The 17,605-nt window shown below is 34.8% G+C and overlaps 1 protein-coding gene across 1 annotated transcript in view; it reads left to right on the forward strand.

Moving 5' to 3' along the window:
- The window catches only part of Elp4 (elongator acetyltransferase complex subunit 4), a 100,186-nt gene that overhangs the window by 32,938 nt on the left and 49,643 nt on the right, over positions 1–17,605 (forward strand). Inside the window, 1 exon segment of the mRNA XM_038331411.2 lies at positions 5,347–5,468. Coding sequence (XP_038187339.2) covers positions 5,347–5,468 — 122 coding nt within the window.

A 17,605-nucleotide genomic window follows, 5' to 3' on the forward strand; every position in this document is an offset into this window, starting at 1 on the left:
GTGTGTTTTGGTTGGCTAGGAGTGCAGGTCATTAGTTATGTGCTTTGGGTCTGCTGAAGGTTGTCTTGGCCTCGCCTGTAGTCCAGGTTAAAGGGTTTATTTCTTTCTACCAGGAACAAAAAGAGAAACGGCTGCAAAGATTTGAGTAGAGTAGTAAGATAGTCAGGTTTGTGTCGTAGCAGAACTCCTTATCTACTCTCTTCTTCCAAAACCAGCATCAGTCAAATATGGTCCAAAAATGTTAAATGAGAAAGTCCAGAAATAACCAATTTGTACATTTTAAATCACATACTGTTTTGACTAGCATAATGAATTCTCCTCTTCCCCCCCCCCCCACACTGTGCCTAGGACATGACTCAGTCCTTTATCCAGCATAGCCACACCGAATATGCTACTCACCCATTAGTCACTGAATTGCCATCTCAGTTATCACAGTGACTGTCAGTCATAATATCACAGTACTTATATTAAGATAACCTTAATTTTACTTAATAATGGCCCCCAAAGAACGAATATGCCAAAATGAAGTTGTGAAGTGTTTCCTTTAAGAGAAGAAGTGAAGCAATAATTCTATGACAGGCAGAGCCCTGTCACATGACTTTTATAATAGTATAGGTTATAATTGTTCTGTTCTATTGTTACTTATTATTGTTAAGCTGTTAGTATGCCTGATTAAGTTTTATGAAAGGGATGTACATATGCACATGTGTGTGCATTTTCATATGCATGCATACCTGCACCTCCTACAGTCTAGGATATTATCTGGTCTCAGGCATCCTATATGGTGATGCTTTTGGAACTGATGTGTAGTTGGACTTTTCATTGAGCCACCAGCTCACAAATACCAACACGGACACTTATTATGAAAGCTTGGCCTTAACTTAGGCTTCTTCCCAACTAGCTCTTCTAGCCTAAATTAACCTATTTCTATTAATCTATATTCTGCCACGTGACTTTTATCTGTCTCTAATTCTGTATATCCACCTTGTTTCCCATCTTGCTGGCGTCTCCCTCTCATGACTAGATTCATCCTGAGTTCTTCTCTTTTCCTGGAAATCTCACCTGCTCTCTCCTTCCTAGCTATTGGCCATTCAACTGTTTATTAAACCAATCAGAAGGTTCCTTTACAAAGACACATCTTCATAATGTATACAAAAAGATTATCCCACAACACTGATATTGAGAATTACTGTATTAAAGAAGATTTGAGTCGATGGAAAAATTAAAAAGCAGTTTTGGTTATCCAGGCAAGAATTATTGGGTAGGGGCGAACACCAGCATGAAGAAAGTAGTTAACTTCCAGAAATATTTTGAAATTTAATTTAAAATTTTCAGGGTGAGGAGTCTGGTGTATTGGTAAGAAAGAGAGAGAAAGGATAACAAAGATAATTCCTGACTTTCTGAAAACCAAGAGGGCCACATTTAGTGGAAGAATAGAATGAGTTGTTTATTCAATCTTGGACATGTTTGGAGCACCCTTATGCTTCTGTAATTAACAGCAAAAGAAGTATGAAAGCAGCAGGAAAAGTCCATGACAGCGAGATGGATAAATAAATATGATATGTAAATTTGCTGGGATGTGGTATAACCTTAAGTTACAGAACGATAAAGAATATGAAGTAGAGTGACGAAAGAGGAAATATGAATTTCAGTAATTGTAATTGTGTAAGGAAACATGCACAGAAAAGATACTGAAAGAAAGTACATGAACATTTACCAATGATTGTGTGAGAGTAATGAGAGGTGAATGGAGCTTTTGAAGGTTAGCTTTTCCGTATTAAAATAGTAACCTTGAAAATGATCATTGTTATCAACTTTGTTTCTTAAATCATTGACTTATAATAATCTCAGTTTAAGTATTTGCTTTTGTAATCTGATATAAGAATAATTATTTGGAGTTTTTAATGTGATTTTTTACTTTGTTGTAAAGTTTTAAAGTAAATATTGAGCATCTTGCCATTGGTGTAGCTGAATTAATCAAGACACCCATACTTAGCACTGCCAGCTTCTTCACCTGTCACCTGTAAGCAGCTCAGAGACACCACAAGCATCTTCTTTTTCCTTGACACACTGAGAGTCTCATAAAATGTTCCTTTAACCATGTAAAGCTTTTTTTGTGACTTACAAATGTAAAGATTTTCACTTTTGATAGATAGTATAAAGAACTACCTGTATCCTTTAATATATAAAGCTAATGCAGTTGCATCAGCTATACCTTGTTCAAGGATCTGTTCTAAGATACTGTGCTGAGAAAGTTTATGAATAATTGAACAAGTGATATTTTAGTTATACCTTAAGAAATTAACTCAGCTTCAATTATAATTGTTTACAAGAACTTACACACATTTCAAAACAATTATTTTAATGACTTCTTCCAAATGTATACATTCACATAACCACAATGATCAATATGTAAAACATTTCTATCACCCCAAAAAGTTCCCTGCTGTTCCAACAGTTCCCTGGCCCCAAGCACCTAAGGTCTTCTTTCCCTCTGTCTCCTAGATGAGTCTCCTTTGCTCTAGGATAGCATATAAAAGTAATCATATTCTATGTACTCTTTTTGGATCTGGCTTTTTCATATCTTGTATTACAATTTATCTGTGTTGTTGCTTTTGTATCAGCTTTTGTTGTTGTTTCATGGTATTCCAGTTATGAATATGTTATCTATCATTCAGTTAGCTAGTTAACAAATACTTGCATTGTTTCCAAATTTTTGCCAAACAGCTACTATAAGCATTCTTTATTGATTTATTTCTGAATATGCATTTTCATCTCTCATAAAATTGCTGGGCCCTGTAATAAGTACTTGCCTAGTTTTATCAGCTACTCCCAAACTCTTTTCCAAAGTAATATATTACTTTGCCACTCACATTTAGGAACTTTTTATTTGTTACACATCCTTGCAGTCATTTCTATTTAAATTATAGCCATTCCCATGGGATAAAATGGCTCCTCAAAATGTTTCAGTAGGAATCTTTTGATTCTTAATGTTGTGATTAAACATCTTTTAATGTGTTTATTGGCCATCCATATGTGGATAGTTTGTATTCTTGCTGAATTATAAGGAACTTTAGAACACTTGAGTCTACTGAGTACCAGCCTTTTGTCAGGCATATATTTATTTATTTTTTTTTGGTTGTTTGCCTTAGTTTGTAATCCATTTTTGTTGTCATTCAGCTTTTGTTTAGTTTATTCTGTTCTGAGGATCTCCTGTAGTCCCAGCTTTCCTCCAACTTGGAATTGTTTCTTTTGCGTGGATGTGGGTATGAATGTGGGCAAGCCCTTGTGGAGAAGTCAGAGGACAGTCTCCAGGAGTTAATTCTCTCCTTCTACTACTTGAATTCCAGGATTGAAGTCAGGTCCTTGGGCTTGGTAGCAAGTAACTTTACCTGCTGAGCCATTTCGCCAGCCCTGTGTCAATGCTTTCTGTTAAGTTTATACGTGTATGTCCTAAGAAACTTTCGCTTACACCAATGTATTTGGTTTAGTGACTATCGAGGGGTTTGGGCACAACTACCTCATCTGAAAAGGATATGATATAATACTGACAAGACCTAATAAAAGTCAAGGGCATTCTTAGGTTAAAAGACCCCAAACCGTGAAATCCTTCACGTTCTATATGCAGTGTCTTTCTTAATGAAATTCCGCTGTAGTTGCTGCCAGTTTGTGTCACGTAGCAATGACTTCAGGTATCTGTTTTGTTAGTGAGACATTGTCCAAGGTTCACCTTCACTCCTGTAGGTTGTTTAGCATACTGCCTTCTTGGTAACAGTGCTATAAGTTCAGACTTCATGAAAACACTGTTGTTTTCAGTAATATAATGTTTAAGGATATTAGCAACAACTTTCCAATATAGAAATTCAGTTAATACTTGTTGAATAACAATAACTATTCTTGATGCACCTGATAAATAAAGTTATTTATATTTCTTGTCCTTGTTTGTATTTCTTGTCCTTTGGTACTCTTAGTAGTTAAAGTAAGAAAAACTGAATTGTAAGTGTGGCCATTTGTTGCGAGAATAGAGATTGGCTAAAGTTACATTCTAGTTAAATCACGAAAGTATTACACATTTTGTCTTCAAAAAATAATAAAACCCTCAAGTCTTTATTTAATTGTTAAAAAAAATCAGAAAGAAGTCAGGATAAAGGAGTAATAAAAGTGAAAGGATCCATTACTGGGATTTATACTAATTTAGAAACTATCAAATTAGTCCTTTAAATTATTATTAAATTCTGAGTTCAGAACAAGAATGTGGGCTTAATGTTTATTGATGAAAATAAATTTTAATCATCGGGATATATACATTAAGTACTTAATTATTCTGACATGAAAGAAATGTGAGTCTACAGGATGTGTTTGGTAACTTTGGCTTTTAGAGAAGTATGGTGACTAGGTCAGCAATTTCTCTGAAGGTAAAGGCACCTACCTGGAAGCCCTGAGTTCAATCCCCAAGCCCCCATGATGGGAAGAGAGAAAGGGCTACTCAAATTGTCTTCTGACCTCCACATGCTTGCCATGGCACACATATATAAATGCATTAAAACACAAAATAGCTGAATAAAATATAATTTTAAAAAATCAGGGAAGTGCAATGCCTGAGAAAATAAAACTATCAAGGGATAGTTTCATTGATGTTATAATCATAGAACTAAGGAATTACTTAGCAAGTAAAGGCAGTAAATGTGAAATCCTGGCAACCTAAGTACAATTCCAGAACCCATGTAAAAGTGTATGGAGAGAACTGACCCACAAAGATGTCTTCTGACCTACACACACTGCATGGCATGTTTGCCCCAGTCTTGACAACCTGAATCTAATTCCTGAGGTCACCATGATGAAAGGAGAGAAACCAACTCCTGTAAGTTGTCCTCTGACCTCCAACTGTAGCCTGTATCATGTACACCTACTCACACAAAATAAATATTTTAAATTTTAAAATCTGATTCAACGAGAGAAAGGAGAGGTATATGGGGAGAGGGGAAATAATGTAATTTTATTATAATCTAAAAAAATAAAAAATAATTTGTAATAATTTAAATTTGAACTCTTATAAGAATATATAACCTTCTAAATTTTCTTTTGGTTTTCAGAGTGGTATAGTAGTTGGAGAATGATCTTTGGAAGAAGAAACTCTGTATTACAAAATCAGTGTTTTGATTCTCTTAGTTTCTATGTGCATTAAGAAAACAAGCTATTCCCTCACATCACATATTTGTTGTTTTTATTATTTTATTTTATTTTTTTACTAGAAATAAAGACACATACTTGTTTTAAAGAGGAAAAAAGTATTAAAAATATGTATAATTACACTGGAATTCTAATATTTATTTTTATTTTTTGCAGAAGAAGATAAATATAATATTTATTCACCTTTGCTCTTCAAGTATTTCCTGGCAGAAGGAATCGTCAATGGGCATACTATGTTGGTTGCATCTGCCAGAGAAAAGCCTGCCGACATTTTACAGGTATAGAATATAGTAATTAAACAAACATTTTGCATGCTTCATGAAAAGAAATTATTTACAAGCAAGACATGTGCTTAAAATTATGTTTAAATACATTACTGGGAACCTTTTCACTCTAAATTATGACTGGCTTCAAACTAACAGCAGCCCTGTGTCAGACTCTGGTATGATGGAATTGCAGGTCTGAATCACTATGCCTGACTCTTTTTCTGATGATTTGGTTTGGTTTTGGTCCTACTATGTAACCCAAGGTAGCTTTGAGCTTAGAATTTGCTCTCTCATCTTCTTGAGTGCTGAGATTGTAGGCACTCATTACCACATCAGGATATATGTTTGGGATGTTGTTTCTATTTTATCTAAATGAAAATCATCATTTTTAAGCAGAATTCTGTTTTAAATCAATGTTATTAAAGAATTTTCTTTTAATCAGAAGTAAAAAAAAGTTAATGAACTATTTAAGACCAAACACAAATTATTGGACCCGACATTAATCATGTTTAATAACAAAACAACAACAATAAAGACTCAGTTTCTATTGCTCACTGAAAACGGAGGGAAACATACTCTAGTCTTTTACTTCTAATTGGCTTTCTTGGTTGAACAAAAATCATCTTTTTTTCATCCTAACTACTACTATGCTCAGGCAGCTTATCCAGAGGCGAGCCTTGCTTTCCTCCTGCTACAGTATGAAGTAACTTGTAAGAATTCTGCAAAACAATGTCACCATGATGATTTTCACTTTTTAAATAAAAGTATAAGAAATAAGTACAGTGTGGCAAAGCAAATAAATAAAAATGACATTTTTTTATTTTGATGTTTTTACTACTTTATTTTGTTTATTTCTTTGTTTTTCGGTTTTTTGAGACAGCGTCTTTCTGTTATGTAGCACTGGCTGTCCTGGAACTTGCTGGCTTCAAACCTGTTATTGAGCTCAAAGAGATCCACTTGCCACTGTTTCCCAAGTGCTGGGATTAAAGGTGTGCACTGCCATGCATGACCCTGCTTTACGATTTTATTTAACATATGCAAAAGTAAGCTGGTCCAAGTCATTAAAATACTTGGCATTTTTACTGCAAAGATAAAGCCAAAATTATATTCTAAACCTACATAAAGAAATTTAAATATTCATACAGCATTGTTATATGTCTTTGGTAATGTTCATAGTATCACTATATTAAGAGAACTGTGAAAAAGTTAGCTAAAAAAATATCTTTCAAGTGTCTGGAAGGGTGTCAATAAAAGGACAAAGACAGAAATCAGAGGGTACAGAAATTACAAATACTTGTCATTTGATAGCCTTTTCTTTTGAGAATACTGGAAGTAGCTCTTTCTAAGTAATAAGCAATAATGATAAAATACATGATCTGTGTGTTGTATCTTTTCTTATGGCAAGAATGTTTTTTAGAGAATAATTCTGACTTGTAGAATATTTAATTCCTTTTTCTGGAACTGAACCACAGTTTAAGCCATTATTTGAATAGAGTTCATGATCTGAATGAATTTTTCTTTTAGCACATAGTCATGGAAATTTCAGATGCGTGTCATTTGTACTAATTAGTTTTCAATATCTATGACACGTTTCTTGGGATGATCTGCCTTAAAAACATGAATGTTGCTAGAGAGATGGGTCAGTGGTCATGAGCACTTAGTGCTGCTTGAGAAGACACAGATTTGGTTAGCAGCCCCCATATCCACAGGCTCACATTCCAGGATGTCCCCTATCCTCTTCTAGCTTCCATGGGCACCTGCATATACTTGATATACATAAATTCATGCAGACAGGTATACATACATGCATGTAAATAAAGTACTTTTTTTAAGTGGAAGGGTTAAATTTTTTGTGGATTTAGAGTTTGTCTTGTGGTTTTAGAGACGGAAGTCCATGATCCCTTGGCCTTATTGCTTTGGCCTCGTGACAGATCATCATGGGGAGATAAATGATCTGTCCTCATTTCATGGTCTCTGGGAGCAAAGAGTGAAAGGGAACAGAGGCCAGAGTCCCAGGATCTCTTTGAAGGCCATTTCACTGTTCACCTGAGCAGCTAACTTCCTTCCAAGAGGCTCTCATTTCCTAAAAGTTTCATAACACCTGATACTACAATAATAGCATGGTAACCAAGCTTTAAAAACATAGGAGCAAACTCCAGGCCTAAACTATATTATTATTTATAAGAAAGTGAGAGAATAAAATATTAATTTCTAACATTAGGCAGTGACAGCAGTAAACTTCTCCACTCAAGCATAAAGATATTATAACACTAAACTTAAAACTAGATTCTTTCATAGAGGTCAGGCTTTATAATTTCCCTATGTATTTGTTTATTCAGTATATTACTTATGAAAGCAAAGCTTTCCTATATTTGTAGTGCGGGGCTGTTGGCTGCTTTCCTGCAGCCCTGCTCCTGATCACTGGGCTAGCTTATACCCCGAAATAACATCACACAAATTGTATTCTTTTAAAGACTGCCTGGCCCATTATTTTCAGCCTCTTACTCACATCTTGCTTTAACCCATTTCTAATAATCTGTTAATCTGTGTAGCACCATGAAGTGGTGTCTTACCGGAAAGATTCTAGCGTACGTCCATCTTGGGCTGGAGCTTCATTGCGTCTGTCTCCCTGAGCAGAGGCATTGCAGTCTGACTAACTTAGGAGAGGCGTGGCATCTGACTGAGCCATCTACCTCACTTCCTTCTTCCTGTTCTGTCTACTCCACCCACCTAAGGGCTGGCCAAGGCAGTTTCTTTATTAGCGAATGAAATCAACACAAACAGAACACTGTCCCACATCATATACAGTTATAATTTTGCTACATATTATAAAAGGATAAATAATGCATTTTAATGTATATGAATACTATAAGGAAATAAGATTATATCTTTGTGATGTTCAATTTTAGACCTTACTGGGCTGCACAATACCCAGATACTTGGTCAGAGATTATTCTGGGTAGACCATGAAAGTATTTTTGTATGAGAGCTACATTGAGTTTTTTGTTTCTTTTTTTGGTTTGGTTTGGGATGGGTTTTTTTTTGTTTTTGTTTTTGTTTTTGTTTTTGTTTGTTTGTTTGTTTGTTTGTTGTGGGGACAGGGTTTTTCTCTGTAGCCTTTGGTTGTCCTAGAACTCACTCTGTAAAACAGGCTAGCCTTGAACTCACAGAGATTCACCTGTCTCTGCTTCCTGAACGCTGGAATTGAAAGCATACACCTCCACTCCTCTGCTTCACTGAATTCTTTTATGCTGGGTAAATATGATTTTTTTTTTGTCCAGTATGGTGGGACTTTATCCAGTCTGTTGAATACCTGAACAGAATAAAATGATTGATTATCTTGAGCATAAGAGATATTGATGTGACTGGACTTGAAATCAACCTTTGTTTGTCTCCTGCCTTCTGACTTAATTGAAGCATCAATTGTCCTGGGACTCCAATCAGCATTCAGATTGGCATTACCCCCTGTTGTGCTGACCTTGGGCATGCTTACCTGACTCTTCAGACCTTGAGAACTCACTCTGCAGGGCTTTGGGATTTGCCTGACTCCACAACTACTTTGAGCCAGGTTCTTGCAATAATCTCTTAAAATATTTATACACACATAATTTGAAACTGTAATTTTAATATCTTAAAGAATTCTTTGATTTTGACAAGCTTAAATAGTTCTTCCTTTTTATTTCCATTTTTAACATATATATTTTTATTTTGTGCATAAGTGTTTGCTTACATGTATGTCTGTGCACCATGTGAGGACCTGGTGCCCACAGAGCTAAGAAGAGGGTGTCAGATCCCTAGAACTGGAGTTACAGAAGGCTGTGAGCCACCATGTATGTGTTGGAAACCAAACATGAGTCCTCTTCCAAAGTTGCAAGTGCCCTCAAACACTGAGCCACCTCTCCAGTCCTCTTCCTTTGTTTTAAAGTTGTTGTTTTTCTTGATTTTTGTCCCTTACCCCAAGATTTACTGAATTGTAATTGGGAAGAGAAAATTGTATATATTCACTGTTTATAACGTGAGATGTGTGTGTGTGTGTGTGTGTGTGTGTGTTCAGTGAAATGATTTCCACATCTATGACCTACCACAGCTGCCATTGTTAGTGTAGTGAAAACACTTTAGACCACTGTTAGCTGTAATTTCTATGCTCCTGGAAGTGTTTTGTGTTCTAAGCAGAGCCTCCTTTTTCCTCTCACTACCTAGCACCAGGTGGTTGCTGTGTTACAGGCTGCCATAGTGGCTGTTTTGAAGCTAGGACTGTTCTAATGATACAGTCTTTTCCAAGAAGAGCTTTTATCTAACATATTATAATGTTGCCACAAAGTTTAACGCTTTTAAGCAATAGTTATACTTTTGTATCAGGAAGATTTGGTACTTCATTTTAAAATTCTTTTCTTTGTAAGTAGTTTTATTTATATAGTAAGTTTTATTTAAACATCAATTCTGTTTTCTATAATTGAATATTTACCAAGAATATATTCAATAGACCATAAATTGAATATATGGGACTTACAGAAGAAAGTATCACTTAAAAGAAAAAAACCACAAATGACTTTACTGTAATGAACTCAAATAAAAACATTGTGGTAGCCACTCAAACACTTGGCCGGTCTTAAACCCTGTACGTTCTATTTGATTTCTGTGCAGTTAGAATGGCCATTCTAAAGCCATGGAACTTTGCTAAGGGTTGGACAATTCCAGTTTCAGTTATATTTTTATACATTCACCTACCACAGAAAAGAGAGACTATGCTGTAGATATAATGAAATAATGGCAGCATTAGAATATCTTAGATAAAAGCTCTACTTGAAAAAGAATGTCTTAAGCACCTTTTGTGACTCATGTGTCCATTTACCTACCTCTTTTAATAGTAAATTTATTTTTTTAAAAGGGTCAGATGGCTCAGTATGGATAAGTGCTTGCTTAAGCCTTGTGACCTGAGTCTAAACCTGGTATCGATATAAAGACAGAAGGAGAAAACCTACTCCACAAAGTCCTCCTCTGGCTGTCATATACGTTCCATGGCATGCATTACACACATGCATTGTACACACACACACAATGAGAAGAAATAAATTAAAACTTATTTCCACTTATTGAAACAGCATTATTTGCTTTTAACTATAATCATATATTTAGATAACTATTCAAAATTGTTTTAAGTCATATGCATGTTTAACTTTGTGCTACATAAATACTATTATTTAGTGAATCATTTAAAACTTGATATGTATGCTTATATTTTATACAACTCTATACTTATTTTAATATAAACTTTGCACATAACTATATTTCCTAAATTTTCAGTTGTCTAATTTTATATTTCTTATGTTTGCATTGGAAATTTGATTTTAAACAAGTAGCATTCTCCTTTCCTATGAAAAATGCAAGTGTTGTTTTAATATATGAATATTTAATATGATCCATTTAGTATTTTTACATGTTTAAAATATAATGGATTCTAAAAGTGAGTGCCAGACATTTAAATTATTCATATACTTAATAATGCAAATACAGAAATATTTTAGCATTTCTCTGAGAAAAGTAAACAAAATATTTTGTACTATAAATTGATATGTTTAATACTGATACAAGTAAGTAGGTTTTTCTAAATAATATTTTCTTAGAATTTCATTATGCCCAACACAATTGTCATTATACTTAAAATTTCATTTTTATCAAAGGTTGAATAATGAATGATAAAAATCAAGGTATTAGCAATGCTTAGAAATATGGAACAAGAAAAATAATATGATAATTGCTCAGTTTTAATTTCTCAAAAAATATAACCAAGGCTAGTATTTCTTGTCGAATAAGAGGGGAAAGAGAATGTTATAGACCATAATTATCTTAAAAGAGATAAAAAGCCTCGTAAACTGCCTAAGATATATTATGTAACTACTCAGCAATTTACCCATCATTCTTTGAGAACATATTCAAGCCTATTGTAGTCAGAGCTTTCTCAGGAAACTGGCATCAAGATGTAGCTTTGAGAAATTATACCCCTTAGAAAGTCCTATAGAACAGTATATGTGAAGCTGTTAAATCTTTAAAAAATACACACTGTAAGTATTATACTTAAACTTTTTATCTAAAAGAATTTTCGTGATAATCATAAGTGCAATAGATGAGTCCTGCCTAAGAAAGTTTACTTTCTATGGAATGTTTTATAAAAGAGTAAAAATTCTATCTTTATATAGAGATTTAAATATTTGACAATAGGTTTCTTCACGCAATAAAAATAACATGTGGGAACAAACCACTTTGAAAGTTGAAGATGCTAATATTTATATTACATTCCTTTTATAAGTTTAATGTCATTTCTTGATATATCTGAGGAATTCAAGAAAATTTTCAGAAGTAAATGCTGTTACATTTTGCATTAAGGACAAAACTTTGCATATTTGCTAGTGCTGGCATGCCAGATAAGTAATTTTCATGTAGAATAAAGTATCTAATATCTGAAGAAGGAATGAAACCTTTAATTTGTTGCATTAAATTTTTGACTTTTTTTTTTTATGTGCAGTATTCCCTATCCTCAACATCAGCGAGGATACTTCTTCAGGCAAGTTTTATGTTTTTAAATATGTAACCAGAACAGATAGGCAGCTACTAGCAGGACAAATATATGACTACTGTCTGGAGCATCCTAATTTGATGTTTTGTAAAGGCTTTAGCATCATTTATATTTAACATCATATCAGCATTAAATTCATGGTTAAGATTTCAAATTAAGGTCAAAATTTTCATATTCAATTTATTTAATCTTTCAAAATTTAAAAGGAATAGCATTACTATGACTTATCACAGAATAAGTAATAATTTTTTAAAAATAAGCCACATTGGATAAATTAACATAGCAGCAGAATATTTAATGATGAAAGAGTACAATATTAAAATCTTTAAAATTCTTTAAGTAAACTTTGCTATCTTAATAAATTTAAAATATCATATATATTAGAATTGCTCATTTATTTAAGTCTCACTCATTTTATCATAAATCTACTTTATTTGATTTCTTTGGTTTAAATTGAAATGAAAGACATTAGTTATTTAAGAATTAGAGTAATATTTTTGCCAAACAATGTCACATTTGAGTTATTACAGTTTTTTTTTCCTTCTGGTAGCTTGGTGTTTAGATTTTAAAAGCTGCTGTTCACCATCTATTTGTTTCCTGACTCAGAAGACAGTTGGAGCGTGTGGCACTACAGAGGGTCTGTGCTCTGCTCCATTACACTGCAGCACCGAGTGGAGAGAATACAAACTACCTCAGATCCAAGCATCCTTATTCTGCCAGAAAAACACCAAAAGAAGTTTAAGAAAAAAAAAAGAGCCAAATATACCCTTCAACATGTTTATCTTACTTATCTGCAATTTTTGTTACAGTGATTCAGAACAGAATGAAAGCAAAATATTATATTACAAATACTTAAAATTTATATGGGGCTTTTGCATCATTTCACTTTTAAAGTCAATGCCCAATACCTTATTAATACTGTTTCCCCATGCATTTTAATCTTCTAAATTATACTTTTTATTATATTTGCTTAAAACTATTATACCTATATATTTTTCCATATCAGTTTTACAGATAGTAGATATTGTTTTGCAGGCAGAGCTTAAGATCACAATGTTTCCTCCATGTCTAGGTCAGCATTTTATTTCTTCTGAAACCATCAGCCATCCATGCTTTTCAGTGCTTAATACTCTGATGTGCCTGTGGAGCTGTAATTGTGTCGTTTGCCCCCCCCCCCTGCCCCCAGGGTGACTGTACCTTAGCCCCTGGCTACAGGAAGAGCTTCCTTAGAATTCCAGGCCCTCCCCTGGCAGCCACACTTGGAGCTTCTAGAGCACACTGAAGACTGAGAGAATGACGTACAAGAGTGCAGTGCTGCTGCCAGTGACCTACATTTGTAGCCAGCTTTTTGAGGATGGCATGGGCTGGCTTTCCAGTAAGGAAGGGAACGCAGAGCTGTGAAGGAAGTGAGCCTGCAGTGCTGGGAAACCGCCGCTGTGGCCGGAGCGCGGGTCTCACTCGTGTTTTCACCTGCACACAGAATTTTGACAGCCGCAGAGTTAGTGGCCTGTGATGTTTATCATCCAGAGGGTGAAATTTATTTAATATCTGAGTGCAGATTTTTATTTCTCTTATTTCTTAGCCAGCTGGGAGATCTTCTGCAAGTCACTTAGGCTTTTAAGACAGGAAGATGATGGTATTCTAGAAGCCTAAAATGAATATGAGCAATCTGAGGGATTGCTTTCTAAAACCTAAAGCATTTATTCCAGCCCTAAATTTGCATCCAAATTTTTATTTTAATTTTGAGGCAAGAACTCATGTCTCAGGCTTTCCTCCAGCTTGTTATGTCCCTAAGAATGATTTTTACCTTTTCTCTTCCTGCTCCACCTCAGAGCACTGGGATTGTATATACCTCCACACCTAGTTTTATTTTACTGGAGATAGAACCCAGGGCTGCATACCTGCTAAGCAAGCACTCCACCAAGTCAGCTACATTCCTAGACTATTAATAATTTATTTTGAACCCATTAAGAAGAACGGTTGTGACAACTTAGACGCTGTTATGTGGACACAAAAAAATAGCTAAGTTATTGGAACAGTTATGTAACCTATTATCATGCTTGAAAAGAAGCCATGCATTGGCCAAATTAGGAGTATTTAATATAATTCTTTTTTTTTCAGAAGAAATGTTTATTCAGTTCTCACTTTCAAAACACTTAGTAATGACATTCTGAAAACTAGAACCATTTAAAGTAAAATATAATATTCATTGTCCCACTTACTTGAAACCATAAGTTACACCATGAAAGGAGAGAAAAGCACACCACCTAGGGTCATAGATTGAATACAATGGCTGTGAAGATTTGTGTTATACAAAGACTAACTTTATGGTGAGCGAGCTCAAAGAATAGAGGATGGTTTCTTCAGACAGGGTTGAAGTATTTCAGTGGCCAGGCTTCTCAGAACTTTAAGTTCTGTTCTTTTAAGCTTACAACTGCAGAAAGTGTCCTTATTTTTCCACATCCATTTTTTCAAATTTGATATATCGATGAAATTTGGGACCTTTATAATGTGATATTTTGTCCATAATGTGTCTAATCATCTCTGCTAGATTTAAAATAGTCTGAAAGTTGTGATTTCTTTCTTTACAGTGGAATAAACTTCCTCTGTACTTTTGCACCACATTTTTTTATTTATTCATCTGTTGCTAGGCAGCTAGGCTGGCTCCATGTCTTGCCTGTTGTAAAGAGTGCAACAGTAAACATGGACGTGCAGCTGTCTGTGCTGTATGCCCAGAAGTGGTATGGCTGGTCTCAGTGTTACTGTCGCTCTGTGTATTACCATGACCAAAGCAAGGTGCGAAGGAAAAGGTTTATTTCACTTATATTTGCACATCTTTATTCATCATCAAAGGAAGTGAGAACAAGGACTAACAGGACAGGAACCTGGAGGAAGGAACTGATGTACAAGCAATGGCGGTACGCTGCTTACTGTCTTACACTGTATGGTAGTTTGAATGGAATTGACCCCTATGAGCTCATAGGGATAGCATTATTAGGTGTAAATGTTTGGATTGTGTGTGGCCTTGGAGGAAGTATGTCACTGTGAGGGTGAACTTTAAAGTTTCCTTTGCACAAGCTTTACTCTGTGATACCCAGACCACTTTCTGTTTGCAATCACTTTTCTTTGTGTCCTGCTGAACTAGTTTTGACACAAACTGTCAACAGTGGAGGCAAGGGCAGTTACTTGCCCAAGGCTAGCTCTTGCCATAAGGAAAGCAAACCCATATGGAATTTCTTTGATGCCCATCATTTTCTCTGAAGTAGATTGGTGATGCCAGGAGCAAACATGTCTCATTGTCAGGAAAAGCCTTATGTTATTAAAACATTCTAAATGACATATTCTGTAGGTCTTTGAAATATTTGAAGATTACCTGTCTACCTAAAATATATCTTTGTATGACCTTGAAAATATTCCTAACATGACTATATGTGTGATAGTTACAGATGACTATTAGCCTATATTTCGTTATTATTCTAAATAGTTTTTAAAAACTAAAACGTTATATAACCTTCATTAATGAGCTGTATGGGTACAGTATCTTAAAGAGAGAAACATATATACAATATAACCAAAAAACCATAAATTTGTATCAATATACAAAAATTCATACCAATGTAAAATATTTAAGATTAATTATTGTTTTAAGGTAGACTCAACAATCCCCCCATATCTCATCATTTTTATACTATATCCTCTTTTAGGATATTTTTCTTTTAGAAAGAGATCCTTGATTCTAACTCCTTTGTTTTGCTTTTTTCTGACCAGGACCAATAACAATTTGTAACTAACCCCTCCAAATGATGGCAAACATCTATAGCCCTTTCAGTGGCCAAAAGTCATCCATCCTACCTCTTAGAAATATGGATATCATGTCTTTTAAACTGATTCCTGTTGTCTGGGGATGCTGGCATCTTAAGAGACCTTGGAAAAATTGGGATAATGGTCAAGTTGTTGTCCAGTCTCTGTGCAATGGGAAAGTGTAAGTCTTATCTGAAGTTCTGGCTGGTGTAATCTGTGAGGCTTAACCATCTCAGCCTGTGGCACTGAAGCTGTTCTGGATGCAGAAGTCTCAGGAAACTGAACAGAGGCACTCTGAGACGTTGGATCACCTGGGCCACCTGTTTTTATTGATATCCCATTGGTCGGTAAACACATAAACTTTTAAAGATAACATACATACACCTACATTAAACAAATATGTAATGTTTGGCATGTACAAGTCAGTTAAAGATGATTTACTTTTGATTTGTATTTCAGCAGGCAAAAGACATCTGTCAGCTTTATATGTCCATTTGAACTGTATAATCAATTCATAACTTAAATCTCTATGCATGCCATATAAAAGGATGACATATAATATTAAGTCATGAGGACTTTGTAGCCAACAAGATTTATCATGTCTCATCTCCTCTCCCAGCTGTTCACATGTCAAGGGATCAGCTTCACCCCACCTATACTGTAGTCTTTTCTGACTTCCTTCCCCATTTCTGTAGTCAAAATACTCAGGAGATCTTCCCCAGACAAATCTGATTTCTATTAATCTGGAAGTAATCCCCACCCTTTTTTTCCTGTGGAAACAAAAGCATAACCTCTTCCCCAATGCAACACCATTATTCAACTTACATTTTGAAGTTAAGACATTTAAAATATATATACATTGGTTTAATTTAATAGTTTCCATAATCCAATGTCTCTCATTAGCCTTGTTTTTGTACATTAACATTTAAAAAATTCAAAGTTAACAAGATACCATACAGGATCCAGACTCCCTGTGTATTTCCATCTTTGCATGGGTGTTTTTTTTTTAAAAAAAAAAAAAAAAAAAAAAACTTTAATCTCTCTTTAAAGGCTTTACTTCATTATTTTTAAGCTTTTTTTCTGTTAAACACATTGTAACCTGTTTAAGAGGTTTTGTTTTGTTTTATTTCCATCTGAACCTGCTTTGCTGCAAATCTGTAACCTTTTGTCTACATGAACAAAACCTTAAGCCCACCACTCGGCTTATGTCATGGCACACTGGTGGCTCAAGAATGCAGACAGCTGCTGAAAGACATGTCTATGTACCACAGCTGGCATGAGAGACTCGAGACATGGAAACTACTTTGGCTCCATTTTTGTGTTTTTAGAACCTATTTTCAAGCTTTCTCAGATCTTCTGTGGATATACATGGCCAGACATTTGATGCCATTTATAACTCAGCCTTTCTCTGTTCCACCAGCTAGCTCCCAAATTATCACACAGAGACTTATTATTAATGATGAAACCAATAGTTGAGGCTTGTTTCTAACTAGCTTTTATAACCTAAATTAATCTATATTTTTATTATACTACATTTAACCTGTGACTTCTATCCTATTTTTTTAAGATTTATTTATTGATTATGTATACAGCATTCTGCCTGCATGTACCTGCACACCAGAAGAGGGCACCAGATGGTTGTGAGCCACCATGTGGTTGCTAGGAGTTGAACTCAGAACCTCTTGAAGAGCAGCCAGTGCTCTTAACCTCTGAGCCATCTTTCCAGCCCTTCTATCCCATTTTGTGTGACCTACTTGATCTGCGTCTGGCTGGC

This window comes from Arvicola amphibius, chromosome 5, assembly GCF_903992535.2.
Source record: "Arvicola amphibius chromosome 5, mArvAmp1.2, whole genome shotgun sequence".
Classification (NCBI taxonomy): domain Eukaryota; kingdom Metazoa; phylum Chordata; class Mammalia; order Rodentia; family Cricetidae; genus Arvicola; species Arvicola amphibius.